The sequence below is a fragment of the Dreissena polymorpha genome, unplaced genomic scaffold (assembly GCF_020536995.1).
Source record: "Dreissena polymorpha isolate Duluth1 unplaced genomic scaffold, UMN_Dpol_1.0 chrUn042, whole genome shotgun sequence".
NCBI classification, from domain to species: Eukaryota; Metazoa; Mollusca; class Bivalvia; order Myida; family Dreissenidae; genus Dreissena; species Dreissena polymorpha.
The window spans coordinates 187,654-207,963 of record NW_026273356.1 but is presented as its reverse complement, the minus strand read 5'-3'; the positions used below and the strand labels follow the sequence as shown (position 1 = coordinate 207,963).

General features: G+C 32.7%; 1 protein-coding gene across 2 annotated transcripts; it reads left to right on the top strand.

The window, feature by feature from the left end:
* The first annotated feature begins 550 nt into the window (after positions 1-550).
* Positions 551-4,595, top strand: LOC127863819 (uncharacterized). Of its 2 annotated transcripts, none has more exons than XR_008041200.1 (3): positions 551-803; positions 2,592-2,744; positions 3,333-4,595. XR_008041200.1 is itself a non-coding variant. In XM_052403476.1 (3 exons), the coding sequence occupies exons 1-3, from the start codon at positions 2,111-2,113 to the stop codon at positions 3,737-3,739; spliced, it is 723 nt and encodes a 240-aa protein (XP_052259436.1). In that variant the 5' UTR covers positions 835-2,110; the 3' UTR covers positions 3,740-4,595. The 2 variants fall into 2 exon arrangements, 1 of the variants encoding a protein (XP_052259436.1); XM_052403476.1 differs by lacking the exon at positions 551-803 and adding an exon at positions 835-2,273.
* Positions 4,596-20,310: the final 15,715 nt, after the last annotated feature.

Genomic DNA, 20,310 nt, shown 5'->3' with positions numbered 1-20,310 from the left:
AAACTCCTGAAGCGCAAACAGTCTTGTCGACATTTGCTTGTTTCTTACGTAAGGAGAGTGAACAGTTTTACCGCAAAATACATGACAGTCCGTTCGAAACAATATAGAATTAAAAGTTATAAATGTTGGTCAGCAAAAATGAGAACAGCAGTGGTTAACCGTGTTGTGCATTATAATTCAACAAAACAAAGTGTAGTTACAATCATATCAATGAGTCTTTGTCTCGTATCTACAATATATGTCTACCTCTGCTTCATCGTCAGTGAAACCTATAACTTACATAACGTGTATTGCATTATAATTCAACAAAACAAAGTGTAGTTACATCATATAAATGATTGTTTGTCTCGTATCTACAATATATGTGTACCCCTGCTTCATCTTCAGTGAAACCTACAACTTACATAACGTGTTGTGCATTATAATTCAACAGAACAAAGTGTAGTTACAATCATATCAATGATTGTTTGTCTTGTATCTACAATATATTTCTCGTATCTACAATATATGTGGCTGGGAACGAGACTTTGACCCTTTCGGCGCTGACGTCGTTAACGAGAAATAACGTTGCAAAGTCGTGACAACTTTTTCGCGCAATTTTCACACGTTTTTACTGCGATAAATATCTTATTTCTTTTATTTATTTTCCGAAACAATCTATGAATTACCCAATCAGTGATTATGTTACGGTTTTTATACGAAAACATTAGTATAGTTTAACCATAGCTGATTTATAACCCATCGTACACTACGGCACCGTGTGACTGCATCAATTAATGGATAAACTTCCTGCTTACAAAAAGGTTAGTTTTTCTTTCTTTTTTGTTGTTTTTCCGTCAAATAATGTGAAATTAGTCGGTAAAGGATGTATCCCATATAAATTTAACCACGTCTAGTGTTTATTACCACTGTTAAAATTAGTTTGGCTCTCGATTCATGAGTATATGCGATAATTGGAATTTTCACCCGGAAGTTGTCAAAAATGTCGTTTGGTTTTGATACAATGATAGTTTATGTTATGTGAAGTTTTCATAAGAATGATGAGCCAAACTAGTGAAATGTATTCCCAAGAATCTACAATTCCATACGAATTGTCACAGACTGATGACGTATTTTTTAATGAACTTGCACAAGTTTATGAGTTATACCACATTGGCCATGAATCTTTTGCAAAATCAAATGATAACTTGACAGTTTTCCAATCCAATTTTGTACAGGTTGAAACTTGTGATGTAGATTTGGGAAATCATGCAAGTATTTCATTTGAAGATGTTGATGATCATTTTGATGATTATGATGGTGATACATGTGATCAGGTTGATTGCTTACTTTATGATGACCACATTAATTGTGGCGAATCCGAGTCTGACCAAATACAAATGGATCACAAACAGAATGACATTAGAAAAGAAGATCAAAAAGAAGCAGAAATTATTTCAAATTTCACGCGTGAAACATGCCAGTGTAGTGTCTTTTATGGAAGTAAACCATGTTCAACAATAGTTGGTGTTGATAATCTGCTAGAAAATAGGACCCAATGCCAGGAACTGTCTTCAAGAAAAAAAGAACTTGTAGTTAAATCCCAACTTTGTACCCAAAGAAAAAATAGTACTTTTACATCTGAAAACAAAAAAATCTAAAAAGTTGCGAACGAGACCGTCTCAGAAATATTTTTTCCATGGTCAGCAAATTTGTAAGAAAACTTTCTGTTTTGCATTTGCAATTTCTCAGTCAACTTTGAAAAGAATGAGTAAGTCTTATGACATGTATGGCCTGAGTGTCAATGAACATGGTAATTGCAAAACAACACCTGCCCATGCACTTTCATTCGACGATACTACAAGAATAAAAAAATTCATTGAAGAATATGCAAATAAAAATGCATTACCTTTGCCCGGACGACTGCCTAATTGTCCAAAGCAGACAGTTTTGCTTCTTCCATGTGACAAAAATGTAACTGACATTTATGACTTATACATGAAGAGTGCAAAGGAAGCAAACTATAGAGTTGTGTCTTTAAAAACATTTAGAAACAAATGGAATTCATTATGCACCCACATTGCAGTAGCTACACCAGCGACAGATTTGTGTGTAAAAATGTCAAAAATTCATGGGCAAATTAAAAACCAATGCTCATCTGTCAGATGAAGAAAGGCACAATGTACTAAGTGACTATACATGTCATGTTCAAAAGGCCAACCGGCAACGCCAACTTTTCAAGGACCCGGTTCTTTGTAGTAAAGCTGTGTGCAGTACTACAGATGTCACTGAAGGTCTTGAAAAATGAGGATTTTTTAATAAACAAATTTTATTTCCATTATAAGTTCATAAATTGTAAATTAACTATTCAAAAATATGTTATACAAATAAGGTACCTCATATGAGGTACATTTGTGCTTTGTCCTGGAAGATGAACCGCAGCATTTTATGCATTTTGCCATGAACATGCTATAGCTTAAATGTTGAACATTCATTTATATGGTGCATCTAGCTGTACATGTTGGTAAACAATTATAAAAATATGTATATATAATAAAAAATGTCTAAATAAATTGATTCACTTAATACAATTTGGTTCATTTTGTTAACAGGTGCAGAACCATGTTCACTAGATGCCACACTTCACTACTCATGGGATTTTGCCCAGTGTGTACACTACCCTCATCACGCCATGCAAGTGGGGCCAATCTACTTTGCGACACCAAGAAAGTGCCATGTGTTTGGGATGTGCGCTGAAGGAACAGGTATGTTATTGTAATTATCAGTTTTATATATCTTCACAATATGTAATAATAACTAATTGTAACTACATTGCACTACTATAAGAAAAACATTTGTTAATATACTGCATTATTTAGTTGTTGTTTTTATGCCCCCGAAGGTGGGCATATAGTGATCACACTGTCCGTCTGTCTGTCTGTCTGAAATTCTGTCACACTTTGCGTTTAGGTTTCGAAAAAGTGCAAAAACACTTTGCGTTTAGGTTTAGAAAAATGTTGAAAAATCCTTTAAAAAAAACAAATATTTATTTGTATTATTTTATTTTTGAAAGACTGTCCAACCATCCCACCCAAGAATCCCCCCATTTCATTTTGGAAAGATTTTACTAAAATTGCCATAACTTCTTTATTTATGATCAGATTTGATTCATACTTTGACAAATAGATGAGCTGTCTAGGCGGGTCTCTTGTTATACTATATGATAAGAACTTTGGTCGCCTGTTTCTATCAATTACAAAATGTATAAAGCATATTGAAATGAATCTTTCGAGGTTGTAACCTGAAGAAAAAGATTATAAAATTGTTACTGTTTTTTTGGAATATCATTGCAGGTCTGCATGAGTCTGTTTTCTTGAGTATGATGCTACCGGGACATACCAAATTCACGCCAGATTGGCACTTTGGTGTGTGGAAAATAAAATGGCGCCAATCAGATGCTGAATGTATGGAGGACATTGCTTACACAGTTAAAGCATCTTCTAGGTCCGGGCATAACATTCCGCAACGCGTAAATGATCCATCTAGACCGGTGGTGTTTTTGAACTGGAAGACATTTTTAGAAAACTATTTCAAACTTTTAAAAAACATCACAAAATACTACCACTTTCGTTGCACTGCGGATGAGCCAGGGTTTCTCATTTGTCGAGAGTTCTGTGACTCGGAGGAAGTTAGATTTAATCTTCTTAAGGCAAGACCCGAGGCAGGCTGCCTTCCAACAGTTAAGTTTATCCCCCTCTAGATCATCTGAGGCAGTGGTATCTTTACGAGAAAATTGCACCGTTCTTTATCAATGAAGTTGCCAGAGACATTGTGTGTCCCAAACCATCTATTCCAAAGTAAAAAATGTGAGAGCTTGTTATCCTATTAACAATTGTTCATTTTCTCAAATTGTTGTTCTTGCATTATACTTATGATAAACTGTTTTCTGATTAGTATTCATGACTACGACATTTACATGGTATTGTTATTTGTATGACAATTAGCTGAATATCTTATTAATAGTGTGTTTCTTTTATTGAAAGTGACATAGCAATCAATAATCAAAAATAGTTTATGGGCATATATAAGCTGAACTGAGATTTATAATTAATTAACAACTCACTCAGTGATTTCACTATAAAATATTCTGTACAGTATGATTATTACATTGTATAATATGACTGGCATGTGTTCAAAGATAACTTAAACTGTTGTAGTTTGTATTGACATCAAAATGTGTGATGTAAACATATGTGTTCATATTATGTATCTATTATATTTTACAAGTAAACGAACATATTTTGTTGTGTAAAGTTTAATCTATGGTGACGTTTACCATTGAATATTGATGTGCTTATTGCTGTAATTTTCTTTTATTTGAAAATCATGTTTTTGGACCTCTATATATGAAATGGGTTGATATTATTTTCTATCTACGTTTATGGTCAATTTCATTGTTGATAACAGGTACAAATGAAATTGATAATTTACTGTTTCCATAGCAACTGTTAACTTAATTTAAAAAAATCTAATTAATTGTGTATCAATCTTTGAATAAAATACAATTGCTAAATAAACCATGTATGGCAGTATAGATGCTTAACAAAAATTCAAAATGTCAGGTTTTTTTTTCATTTTAGTTTCAAGTTCGTTGCTATACAATATGTTCAATTTCTGAATACACCCCTATTTTCAGAAAATGTTCATACATTGATTTTACTATAAACATGTTGGTAATGTTTAATATCTGTCCAGAAGATATTTTGTTGATGTGTTGTTATTCTGTGTCTTAAATTCTTTAAAATGACAATAAATTTGAAAAAAGAACAGTGTCTGTTTCCATGGCAACAATGAGCGTTTAATGTTTTATAATAATACAATTAATTATGTAAGTCATAGTTAATGACTGTCATCACCATACACACACAATTGAGTGATTATCAACAAAAACTGATCAGCATAAAATGAACTAATACTGGTAGAATTACAACGTCATTTCGTTGTATTGAAACGTCATTTCGTACAAAATCGCGCAAATCAGTGTTTCTGACATGCAATACAAAAAATGACATAACTTCGTCAATTTTAGGAATTCAATGCTCAAATTTCAGATTTTGATTTTTCAGATGTAGCACTTTCATAATATATGCTTAACTGAAAAAGTCATTTTTTGACCAGATGGGTCAAAATCTCGTTCCCAGCCACATATGATTGTTTGTCTCGTATCTACAATATATGTCTACCCCTGCTTCATCGTCAGTGAAACCTATAACTTACATAACGTGTTTTGCGTGCATTACATTATGCGAAAGGGTTTAAAAAAGAACTGAAATTGACGCAAGATCTTTCTTGTCGTATAACTGCTAACTTCATGGGTCCACTAAGTTTCAACGTTGTTGTGATCAGCTAATTTTTTAGATGCTTTTCAATCGCATTTCAAGTCGTTCGACAATGAAAATGCACACTGAATATATTGATACGTCTTTATCAAACAATCTGAATTAATTTCATATAATTAAGTTCATGTTACTCTAGGATTAATTACTTTGAATTCTGAAGCAATGTGTCCAAGATAACAAAGCTTCGGGATTTAAGCAGTGGTCTGTTTTATAAATCTGCGTCACACTACTTCCAAAAAAAAAATATTATAATTATCGATACAATCATCTTACTGAAAGGGCCTTTTAATAACAGAAACGCACACATGTCTGATAGATTTTTCGATTTACTTTTATCAAAACAAATACAACATCAACGTCGCATCGGCTTATTGCATTATATATTACAGATTTAAAACGTGTTCAAAGCTCCACTCATGTAATCACGTTATAAAAGCAAGTATTGATAAGTCTGTCTTCATCAGTTAAAAATAGCAAAACATGAATGTATTTTATATAAATCATCATGCAGCATGAATATGATTCAGATGGTCTACCACATTGAACATCAAACTATTAAAATAAAGTAGTGTATTGAATATGCATTTAACACCTTACTAAACTACTGCATCTAACATTTAAAACATCTAATTTTCTAATAAATGTTTGTGACAAATGTTTCGTTTCCGAATATTTTTTTAATGGTACATACATTTTTTTTTTGTTGCTTTCGATGTTCTTCATGCGATTTGATTGATATTTTGAACTAAAATTTCATGTAAAACATAGAGTGTTTATTTCGAATTCGTATAAACGTTTTTGCTTTCGCGTCCTCTACTAGGATTTTGATCCTTGCCAGTATTCATTTGTCCTGTTTTGCATCACTTTGTTTACAAGCGCGTTTCAATACATACTTAAAACACTTTTACTCGTCGATACTGAATACCTATTAATATTTATTAATATTTATGTTATTTGCATTTGACAACATTTTTTTACGTTATCAGAGCGCTTAAGGCACTGATACATTCGTGAAATCTTCATAACGGCGTCCACTAAAATATATCGTTAGTGCGCAAGAAAACCGCATTGTTATGCACGTCTAATATGTGTGTAAGTAGTTAATTAATTAGCATGGCAATTGCTCTGTCAGTCATTGTCGCTGCACGTTAATATCACAACAGCCGTATTTAACATGCATACTTATATTTACTTTATTAGTTTACCAACGTGAACATAACTACCGTAAGTACTGTTTGAAAATAAAACTTTACATTTAGATACTAAAAATAAAGTAATATCTACTACTTTATAACATTAAATTATAGCTGCCTCGCAGGAAATGATTACTATTAAGCATGAAGCATGCATCTTTCTTTCAGTTTACCATTTCGTACGTCATAGATAAGTAGAAAACTAATGGGTAACGATATCTCAAACTCACGTCCTGCATGCGAAAAACTGCGCGTTAAATTCATCTAGCAACGAGGGACATTTTTTATTTATGTATAACGATTTGCTTGCTTGCTGAGTACATGATACACATTAATTAATATGCAAGTCGTAGCAGCATATTTATTTATTTTGAATTATCAATTTAAATAGTCTATAAACTGATACTTTTGACACATGTTTAAAAAAATGTACTCCCATGTTAAAATCGACATAAAATGTGTAGCTCTTTTTGCTGAAAACTCAATTTTCGAATCTAAAACCACATCATGTAACAGAATCAACATATAAAACAGTGTCTCCGTGGATGAAGAACGAATTAATGTTTGTCTGAATCCGAATGGTATCTGCACTCAATGAATTATTTTACAAGAATTATACCTGTATATACCAATATATTGTCGAGACTCAACATAAAAATCCAAAATGTCGGTCAGTATTGAATCAAATGACGACAACATTTGAAATGAATTTAACACATGTACACTTATAATAGATAACCATACGGACGAGCTAGGCAGAGCGATGCTTTCTGTCTTAAAACAATATGTATAGTTTGTTCTTATTTGCATTTATGTTTCAAGTGAGAAACGCCACAAGTTTTATGTGTGTCAGAAACTCTTCATTCAGTTGCCCAAACTGATCGCACAAAGACGGACATACACGACTTGTCCTTCCAACGGAAACTCTTACAAAGTGTGAGATAGGACAGTTTATATCGTGCAACTAGTTTTAGAGTTTTCCAGGAAATCACTGGACTTCGAGTTCATCTTAATCTACAATGCGTGCCATCAACAATAAGTATCGGCTTACATCGCCATTCTAAAGTATTTTTTGTTTTATTTAATGCGACGAATCCTTTGATTTGCAAGTTTGTATTTTAAATGTTATAACCAAAACCAAGTATCATTTGAGCTAAAATTAAATGATTTAATACGTATTAGGCTAGTATGCATTTAATTTTGTAAATATAAGGCATCCAAACACTGAGTGTATATATTTTAGGCGGCAAAACACAAATGGTGTACATATGCGGCTTCCTCATACACTGACGTCGTATATTTGAGGTAGTAGCTCGCTGTGGGTGTGTGTGTGTATGTGTTTGTAAATATGTGATATCAAAACAAGTAAGTGAGGTCGATGTGAATGCTTAATCATTATGTTCTATAGTGTTTGATAAATAAATTGATTCTGTATCTATGTGGCTGAAATGAATGTTTTTTTCATTTGTGGTAGCAACTCGTATATATTGTTTCTGCTTTAATATACTGAATTTGTCTCGACATTAACCGGTTAAAAAAATAAATAGTGCATATACAGATATATATGTAAGTTGTATGTGTTTTCGAAAAAATGTTATAACATTGTATATTGCTCTGTTTTTTCTTCAACATTGAGTTATTAACAGTATGTGTAACGAATTACTCCTTATAAGCGTGAACAGTAAAGCCGATAAAAAATCAAGTGAAAATAGATCATTTAAAATCATTGACTTCTAAAGATCAATACAGCTTCCTACATATAAAGACGCGAAGTCTAAACGCAAGTTTCTGAACGTCTTTTTTTTAATGACCGGCCGAAGGCGGATAATGGTGAAAAGCAAATACATAATGTATTTTCAGGTCATACACGGTTCCTTCTCGTAGTGTTTGAAAAAGTGGGATTACTTAAGATAAATTACAATACATATATTCATAAAAAGGGATGATTTCTTATACAGCTCTTTAATAACGAAACAGTTATGCCGACACACCATGCAGGAACCGGCGGTATCTATCGATGCTTTCTTTTAACTTATAACTAGTATAGCCACATATGCTTACCGTGTTTGATTTGCTGCGTTCTGTGATATAAAGTACCCACAGGAGAATGTGATTTATATAATCCAGGCAACAGTATGACTACGTTTAAGTGTATGGTGAAATTATGGTACTCTTAGCATCGTTTGTTTATGTATAGTCCAAATTAATTATATGTTCATTTACACTATGTTCTTTTAAATAATTCACTTATTATTTCATACGATATACTTTAATACTAAGCGTTTCCTTTATTTTATCAGTATGATAAAATTGCATCTAAAAATGCTAGTGTAGTGGTATCTAAAGTCGTCAATATGAATATATGCTTGCAAATCAGGTAATAATACTATTTGGGTTTATTCAATCACGATGTATGTAACCATATAGACCACTTTCGAGGCGATAAAACACATGTTTTGCAGTCGTTAATGCAATAGTTTAATGCCCACAATTGTTTCGGATATAAGTGTGCAATACACGTGTTTTTCTTAAAATTAAAATTCGTAGAGGAAAGAACACTTGTAAAATATCAATTCAAGTCCAGTTTTGAAGCTTATTTTATGAAAACAAATCCTGGCATTTGTAATTTTCCATAAATACCATTTTTATGCTGTTTCTTTCTCCCCTGCTTGTCTATCTGAAGATTAACCATACGTCTATATACATCGTGCTGCTTTGCCATTTCGTGCAAAATAAATATACTATATCGCCAATAAAACTAACTGAATAGCACTTGAACAAACAAAACGCCGTGAAAGTCGGAGTCAGAAGACGTTTAATTCATTTATATCCGATTGATTAACACATTAACGTCTTTATGCAATAACTCAGCTGTCGATAAACCTTCAAATCGCAGAAATATAATATTTATAGAAAGAATGGGTAGTTCTTTAGAGACAACTTATATAAACTTTATCAATGACAGCTAATTGCGCGATGTGTGAACACAAGTGTAGTAACTGAATATTACCATTATACATTATTATAATTTATTATACATCATATATACCTTTAATTGCATTACATTACTGTTAATTGAAACTCTTGTTGAACGTTTTGTCTATAACTATAACACCTTTCTAGGTCCGTAAAACACGATCTTTGGGAGCAGGAGCAGGACCGGTCACTACATTCTGGTGTGGGCCTCGGACCGGTCACTACATTCTGGTGTGGGCCTCGGACCTGTCAGTACATTCTGGTGTGAGCCTTGGACCGGTCACTACATTCTTGTGTGGCCTCAGACCTGTCACTACATTCTGGTGGGGCCTCGGACCTGTCACTACATTCTGGTGTGGGCCTCGGACCGGTTACTACATTCTAGTGTGAGCCTCGGACCGGTCACTACATTTTGGTGTGAGCCACTGGCGCTAAATATTGACCGAATGACGTCAAATCCGTGGGCTGCGCTTAGATAGTTGCAATACTCGGCTTCTTTTTAATGTATCTTAACGTTACTAATAGCAATAGTTTGGAGCTTTACAATAGCATTGTTTCAAATCAAATTTTAAAAGAAAATAACACAAGTTCTTTCAAAATATTTCCAAATGGTAATATTGTCTGGATAAGTACTATAGTTGCGGGTAATACCATATTTTATTATAAGAATCTGGTTGACCCACGTGATGTTAATCCTCTGAACATTATGAGAAATAGCAATCTCACAACGGGCTAAATGGCAAAATAGTGATAAGCATTGTAACCCAACTTTTAATATGCATCTCAGTCATCTACAAGTCGAGTGTTGTACAAGTTAAGAATGCCTGCTATTTTTTTCGATTTATTTACTTATGCATTTCTATAACAGTACATATTGAAAATACGATTATGTTTCTCTTTATGTTTCTTTTTTCCAATTATTCGGAACACTATCTGTTGACTCATTAATTTCCGACGATGTATTGGCTTGACCGATCCATTTTACATCAAAACATAGGACAATGACCGACGCAAATCCATCTGTTTCTCCGAAATTGAAAAATCCATTAACGTACCTGTCCACGAAAAAAGTCATCTTTGAAAATGAACACAATTTCGTGCGCATAAATCTAAATTACTTTACAGTACTAAAAAAACTATATAATATTACATTATAATTGTTATTGAACACTCAGTTCAAATGGAAAGTTGCGCTAAATGAATGTTGCACGTAGTGTTAAATATTTATTATAAACAATTATATCAATTATATAAAAATTAACAATCAAAGCAATGGGTGTTTGTCTCTGATTTGCCACACATGTAAATCGCTGCTTCATCTCAAGTTAAATCTTAAACTTATCTAACATGCGCGTGATTTACCTGCATGAATGATGCAAAAGATTTGTTAAGAAAAATGGAACTTAAACAAGACATGTTACATATAACGTCATTTAAAGTTTGTTTTACCACAACAACACAGCCATTATCTAGCTCTCGGCTAATGAAAATTGATTTACCGTGACTTCGACAATATGAATATCATAATTTAATTTTAAAAAGTCAATTTCGGAAACTTAAACCATATTTCCTGTTTACACTTAATGTTTATTTTGAATTTGCCAAGGCGCAGAAATTGTAAATATATGCGCTCGTCCGACAGGTATATTTATTTCGCAGCAGTTATTGTCTGTGGCGTGCATTTGACATAATTCCCTCTGGTGTGTCAGTGTAAATAGCTAGTCAAAGTAGGTATGTGTTTATCAAGATAAACTCTGGCCCAGATTCAGCTATCAGTAACCATTTGTGTTTCTTACAATACGGAGCAAGTGGCGTGTTTACCCATAATAATAGACAGACTAAAATACCTTGAGGACATGAACATATCGTGTAAATCAAAATAATGCATCTTAACCCATTTATGCCTAGCGTCTAGATGAAAAGCCTTGGCAAACAGCGTAGACCCAGATGAGACGCCGCATGACGCCGTTTGATTCGACTGAACTTCTTTGACCACCGTCAGCATATCTTTGTATCGGTTATTTTCGCATCTTATAAACCGTTGAATAACAATGTGTTTTGAACGTATTTAGGAATTTACGTAGTAGCTCGTTCAATCACGCTATTTGTACCAACTGCGATATGTTGGTCTAAACAGCATTTATCGGAAAATAAACTATGCATTTCATGCAAATTTTATATAAATATCGTCAGGTACTATTTTTCTTGTTGTTGATTTTATGTCAGCAATAATGAATTTTGACTATGATTCAGACGGTATGTCATATTTAATGACGAAATGTTAACATAAAACATGTTATAGTATTTGCATTGCAAACGCCATAACAATGCACTACCTTTAACTTTGATATTCTAAACAAGAAAAGTCAACTCAACCTTTCTAGCCAGTCGTTCATGTCCGACTATTTCCTTCCGTACTTATCTATAATGCGTTCCTTCGATTTTAGTAATTCGAAATCATTTCTTTATGGAACTAAAATGCAGGTTTTTATAACAACTGATGTACAAGATGACTCCTTTGTTTTGAAGATGCACATAAGTCTTCAATCGCGCCTCTCAATACGTGACTTTTTACGCAGGATTAAAAACAACATGGATTCGAAATTTGTTATTTACTGCTAAAACTTATATGTGTGACATTACACAGGTGAAATAACATGGTCAAGTCTTTGTCATTCATTTTCGGATCTGTCTAAAAAAAATTCGTATGCTGAAAGTTGCGCCGCAAGATCAGCGGTCGGTATCCAACGGAAAACCTGTTCACAGCAGAGTATGTGTGTTTTCTTTACTCAGTTGAAATTGGTATAATCGGTGACATAAGAGTAAGAACAATTCAAAGTTGTTGATGTGATGTTTTAAAAAACACAAATGTTTGACTATATGTAACTAACACATTTATTTATTATCTAAAATATGTTAATTAAATTGATTATATTTTATGATTACTATTATTTCATGTGCATCCCAACGATGAAGCTTTTTAAAAGTCGTGATAATTATAGCGTAGGTGAATGTTTTTTTCCTACTTAATGGAAATGCCTATGTGATGATCTAATATCTGTGATTTTGATTTGATGAATCATTATATACTCTATTTTATGTCAACCATATTGATGATGCTTACTATGATTTACGATAGTATAGCATAGATAATGCCTTTTATGGTTTCTTGAACTACCATATACGCTGACCTCATCATAAGGGGCTGATTTTGATTTGATTTGATTATTCCTTTTATGCTATTTTATGTCCACCACATTCATGATGCCTTATGTAAGTGGTGATAGTAATAGGTATTGATCTTTTTGTTTTATGTAAATTCTATTTGCGCTCATTATTATTCATTATTTGATTTAGTTTACTCGTGTAGATACGGTTTTAGCACAAATATTTTAGCAAGTTGCCTTTATTACTGATGGAGTTACTAATGGATTTAATCTTTATTGTAATCAAGCAATATGGTTAATACTTAATGTGTATACTTTTTTTGCTAAACAATATACTGTAATAAATACCATAAGAACTGCAAAGTAGTAGAAAGCATTTTTTTAATTCTACTTTTAAGCTTTTTATCATCATAAGGATAGTAAAACACGATCTCAATTCAAAGTATGTTATTAAAAATTAAATGACTGCATTTTAGTACATAATTGCTATATGAACTACAATCTGCAAAAATCCGCTGTTATGTTGAAACTAAGCATTATATTCCACATCCAAAATGACCGAGGGCACTACTGAACAATAAAAACTAAACGTTTTTTATCAACATACTGTTTTGATAGTCAACCATAAGGGCTTAAAAGAGCGAGGGTTTCTTTTCAAATATATTCTAGTGTTTGGTTCTCACAATAAGTCTTATGTATGCTACATCCGTTTCAGCCAGATTTCGATGTTCCAACCTTATCAATCGCAGCAAGATATTCAATCAATCGTCCTTCACCAAGTGCAACTGGACCTTCGGAAACTTTTTTTGAACGGACAACGAATTTTTTACGACTATTGTTATACAAACTCGGGTTTCGTAATTGTGTCCCCTAGGTTGAAGGCATTTCAACGCAAACAGGAAATCAATAAGATAATTTACAATATCCGACGTGATGTATAATATCGGCATACATCTCTATTATGTCGCCATTTGGCTTTTTGTATCCGCTGCAAATAACCTTTCATATGCAATTTTGTGTTTTGAATGTTATACTCAATCAAATACGTGCAATTACATTTTGCACCAAGCAACATAAGCAGCAATGTGTTTTATTGCACATCTTTGACATGTTAGAATGAAGGAATAATATTTCAATTAAACTGTTAAAGGTGTGTATATGTTTAAATAAGACAAGTATTGAACTACCTTTCTGTTCATTTGCTTACGTTATCAGTTTTAACATTTTGATAATTAACATGGTGTCGAGGAGTTAATTTGCCTATTTGCAAATGCCTAATCGGTAAGTTATGTTCAATGTATAGCGGGTTCGGGTAACGCTGTTTTGATGATAAGAAGATGATTTCCCGTGTGCAACACGTCGTCCTTAATATCACCCGAAAAAAATCGGCAGCGCTGTTTGGAAGTCGCAATGCAGATCTGTTTAATCTTAATGCAGGCTGTAATCCACTGATTGTGTATGTATGTTGCTGTTATCCACTGATAGTGTATATTTTCTGTTAAATTAATTTGCTAAGTATATTTTTGGTTTTATTACATTGCGTGTATATATTTGTGGCTGCAATACACTGAGTGTTAAACTTCATTGATTTTGTAGCTTAGTTGGACACATACATTGAGTTTTTATCTATATGGCTGCAGTACTTAAAGTTTGTCACTTTGAGGCTTCACTTCATTTATTGTTTATATATATGGCTGAAGTACACTTTTTTACATTTATTATTGCTGCAATACATCTAGTGTGTATTTTTGTTGCTGAAGTACACTGCTGTTGTTTCGTGTATACCAGGTCAAACTCATTGCAAAAATAACTCATTTGTTAAGTTTCTTTTTAGCGTAGTCAAGAAATATGACATTAAACTATCTTGTAATAATATTGTTATGTAACAATTTAGCATTTAATTATGCTGGAAAATAACATAAAATCGAAACGATCCCATTATTGATATACATTTTAAATTTGCTTTAACGTGAGTATTTTTCAATAGACGTGCGTTAATATAGCAGTTGATTAAACAAATTACTTCAACATGCAATCATAATGTTTTCTACTTCCAAAATGCATGACAATGTGACACATAATGATTGAATAGTAAAACTGTTATCGAATATTAACAAATTGCCAACAGAGCAAACCGTGTTCTTTAGTATTTTTCTTTCAACTAAAAGCTTGTAACAGGCAATGTCAGTGTTTTGTTTAAGTTTTAAACTGCGCTTGTTACGAATCTAAACAGACAATTTATTCGCATTTGGTATTTACAATCAGTACAGTAGTAAAAACTTGTCTATCGTCATTCATGTATGTTTATATAAGCATTTTGGGAAAACATATAATAAATTGTCCTGTTAAATCCCCATCATTATAGCATAATTTATATTAATAGATCTCTATTTTGTATTAGTGTTTTCGTACAGATATAATGACATGCGCTCTGAGATCATCATATACGGACCCAAATTACATAAAATATAGGCATACAGACTTGAGGCTGTGCTAGACAATTAATTAGTGGTAAAATCTTTGTATGAGTCCAAGATTTTATTTATAATTAACAAGTCTTTCAATTAATTTGTAGATTGTATCATTATTGAATAACATTTACATATCCAATGAGGGGACGGTCGTATTGTTTATTTGATCGAAACAGGCTGTTGCTGTGAAGAGGATACCTTTCAAAAACTGAGGGCAGATACTGTCTTAAACTACAAATGTTACATGCATACAATACACGTATTGAAGTTTTTTGCGTAGTATTAAAATACTAACTCATTACATGGGAAAAAACTTAATTATTTCATCTGTAAAAACATCATTATTGATTGCTAGTTATTGATTTGAAAACAAAAAGGAATTTCACGGTTATCGGGCATGACTAGTTGATGAAACAATATGGTTATTACGTCCATCGTCGGTTCTTCTGTATTTACATAAATTGGTTGTTCATATGCATCAAAGATTTTAGCTCGTAATGGGAATGAGAACTTTAATTATGTTGTTATTTTCAAACAATATTAATAATTTATAGTAAAATGTTATGTAATGTTCATATGTGCAGGTATCGATGCGAAACAATAGTTTTCAAGAACTCAGACAATAATCGTGTTGTTGATTATTAACCAGAAAGGAATCGTTAATGTAAAAGGTTTGACGATCATACCCTGGTTGACATTAATTATATGTCTATGCTATTTAAACAATATGGTTCGTTCTTACAAGAAAATAAGTGTCAATTTCATTAATAGGTGAATTAAACAACATAACAAACGTTGTTTGTTTAATTTTCCGCGAGAACCAAATCATTGATTTCACAATTTATACATGAAGAACGATGCTTATTCATCAATATATCAAGATTCAGACCACGTTACCTTACTGGCTCGCACAGTTTAGATAGAGTAACGTGCTCCCACTGAATGTCCCAATGATATATATGACCAGTAAGTGTTTGGTAACTACAATATATGATTTTGCTAAATATATATAAATTGGTTTTGCTTTATTGGTTCATACACAATTTGTATTTTAAAGGTAAACCGTTCAAATTATAATTAAAATAAATACACACTTTACTTTAAACAAATTGCTTCAATTATAAACGTGTACGACTCACAATTTGTCAAACCAGTGTATTTCATGAATCTAAATATCTTCAGTGATATGCACTTAAATTATCATATCGCTGGTTACGCCTTATTTTCCTCAAATAATAATCACACGACTCGGATTGCTTCCTTATTAATATATATTCGTATAAATGCTAGGAAGTCGAGGTTCTTAATAATTGCATAGCCACTTAATTTCCCGAGGGTGCAGTACCATATAGTGAAGACTGCAAGTGAAAGGGCTTGAGTAGAATGGAGGCATATACGCTCTTTAACTTATTTATCTTTAAATATTATGTATTCAACACCTACATGATATATCACAAGTTATTATTTTAAATCAGAAAACAAACAATTTTTCTATCAAACGTGAAACACAACTGCAGACAAGTATACTGTTTAATTGCACTGAACGCGAATACAAATAATACACAAAACAACAATGAAAATCATAATTAGGAATTACTTAGAGCAATATTAGACACAATGCGATACAATAACGCTCTCAAGTTAGGGTTCGTTCCCTCATATATACGATATTTTAAGTATCAAATCTATAAGTTTGAATCACGTATTTAAACATTAATTTACTTTAAATAGTAAGACGTTGGTACCGTATTGAATTATAAAATAGTGTCGATTTTTACAGCAGCATAGTTTTCTTTTTTCTTTTCTTCTCTTTGTTTGGATCGGCAACATACTCCGTTTTTTAATTGTCATTACCACTGTTTATTATCGTAGGTGTCATAGTTTCTTTAGTTTAATAAAGGTTCGCCCGGAAAAAAATACACAGAAAATATGAACAAAGTAGCGCTTTAATAAATGAACAAAGCAATCTTTACGCCGGGAGTTGTGAACATTAAACAAACTTATTCTTCTGTTACAAATGGTTTATGATTAACGTTTAAGAGCAAGATGAATATGGCAATTAATTATTAAAGGATATATCCTGCGATTTAAACACCAGTCTCCGTAAGCATTCCGTCAAGTATATGTTCACACTACACGGTTGATAACTCTATTTATTTCAATCTGTGTTCATATAAATACGTAAGTCTGCTGTGCCTGTGAACAATATCGGTTTCTTCAGTGCAAATTAATATTTATAGGTTTGAAGAAAGAGAGGACGTTTACACTCTATGAAGAGAGCTTAGACATGTGATAGATCTAATCAAAAGGTATATCATATTAAATATTCATACTTTTAAAGTATTTGTTCACGGCTTGAAAATGATTTAACATCTTGATTTATTTTAATCTAGTTCAAAACCATTTATGGCGGGCCCTCCATTTGGAAGTGGTCCATGTAAAATCATTGTTTATGTTTGGAAAATAATCATTTGAACCTGATGCTTTTACAGACGCTCGAACTGTTATTAATACATGTTTACAAGCATATTCAATGAGTGATTTCAAACCAAACGTCCGCCATGCTATACTTTGTTCAACTGAGTCGAGTTACGGGGCTAAATGCATATGCATAGTGTTGTTTAAAATCAGCACGTGATGCTCGCAAAGATTATTCAGGGACAAAATATCTCGCCTAGACTCTCCATTAGAATATACTTTCTTAGCGAATCATTCAATACATGCGGAGTTTGTCGTTCCAGATAAGTATGTGACGTACGTACAGTAATTAATCTCACGACTTTTGATTCCAAAAGCATTGAGTACCAGGCACACATCAATTTGCGATTTTTTGTCACAAGCGTATTCCAAGTTTGTGATTTATATAATGAATATAGCAAAACAATAATTTAATATATTTCTAGCTGCAGGTCACTTTGAATAAAATCAAAGTTCAACCAAGCGAAACAGCCAAACATTGTTGCGTGAAGACTATTAAGGCGGCATCAATTCAATGATCATTTTCGAAGCCGTCATTATTATATTTTAATAATAATTCCATCTAATCTTTCATTCTGTGAGCACAATATTACCTGTACCCGTTAACGAAACAAAATATGTATAAGGCACTGCTCGTTGAACAGCACAATTTTTCATCTGAAGAACCACTTAAAAGTTTTATTTTACACTGGCTTCCAACCAAAATGAATCAATGTAATAAATAGAAGTCACAAACAACTCAAACTCTTTAAACATACATCGGAACAAATAGATGCTTGATAAAAAATGTATTTTTAGAAACATTTGAGGTTACAAGTATGAATATTGTTAAAGCTTCAAAACACGTCAGTCATATACATGTAACCTCATTATCTACACATGTGTGTATTTATTACATAAGTTGGGAGTTTATGTGTTCAGATAGATGTAAGATCCAGTGCATAACATGGATTTCTGGATGTTTATGTCGAATAAACAAGCAAGTACTTACGGATCATTACGCATTTATGTTCGTAAAGAGATTTGAACAAAATCGAAAACAGTATATAACCGTATGATACATTTTTCTACTCACATATACAACTGGCATTGCTTAACGCGTTAAGAGATGGTTTCGTGTTCCAATTATTGCGATTATTAAAGATACGACACGTTACTTCGAACACATTGCATCTTGCAGGAATGCAGACGCATCGACAGAAAGAGGGTTTCGACAGCAAATGTTCGACAAAAGATTCTTTCCACAATGCAAACAAATCCAACTATTCACCCTTTAGCTAGGCCCCAATGCAAATGTTACACAAATGGTACAGGCACACATATGATATGGGGAAATTAATGGAATATTTTCGGAAATCAAGGTATAGTTGCGTGTATGTTAAAAAGTTTATCAAGTAATTCCGCGCCTGAGGCTGCATTATGTAAGGATCCAGAGTGTCCCAAAACTAGTACCAAATTCATATTAACCCTTTGCATGCTGGGAAATGTGTCGTCTGCTAAAATGTCGTCTTCAGAATTTCTAAAATTAGCATTTTCGTCGATTTATTTCAAAGAATACTATCAGCATAGCAAACAATTCGGTTCCAACACTGAAAGGGTTAACATGCAAAAGAAGGAATGATTTTCGATTAAAAGGGGGAAACCGCAAATGTCCGATATGGTGACTGCAACCATGCTAATATGTGCCGGGATCAGGGATCGAACCCGGGTCACCTATATTATATACATGCGGGAAATGCCTGACAAAATTTCGTGTATATATTGATTAGCCAATAGATGATTTATACAAGTATACATAACTTTTGAATACTCTGTGATTGAGATTTGGGAATCAACAGTCATTTGATATAATAACGGTGCTGTCAAAAGCGACCTGATAACGGTCGATATCATAAAACAAACAACGCCGACATTCTAACTGATTTTAAAACGAGTCGTTTGATTGTTCGAACTTAATTGCAGGCAGAGTTTGAGACTGACACCTATAAGAACAGAACAGAACAGAAGCAAATATTATTACACATACACTTTACAGTTTCTAGTGTTAAACAAAATGATAATACATAAAACATGAATATGGTAAGTCGTTGTTTTTTCTGACAGAAATATCATAATTTGGTGATGGTTGAACATTACAGATATCTAAGACAAACAATTGAATATATTTTAAAAAGGGATTTTCCACAGAATCCCTTTTAAAATGGCCATTTTTAAAGAAATTTCTTTAGAATAAACCCACATTTTTCTCAGTTTTTATAAGAAAGTACAAACAATGTTACGCTGGCAGTACAACCCTTCTTACATTCAGACAGGAAAATTGAACTGAAATGTTACACTGGCGGTACAAACTCCCAAAGGTTTATTATCACATCAAAACATAATTCAATATTATGCTGGCAGTACAACCTATCAAAATTTTATAATCACTTTCAGAGAAAATATAACTAAAATGTTACGCTGGCGGTACAAACTCCCAAAGGTTCATTATAATATCATCATATAAATGATAAATGAGCTTAAAAATGTTACACTGGCGGTTCAACCTTCCAAATGCCTTTATAAAATCAACAAATAATTCATTCTACTCAAAAATTCAACTTAAACTGTTACGCTGGCTGTACAAACTCTCCAATTTTATAATCACTTC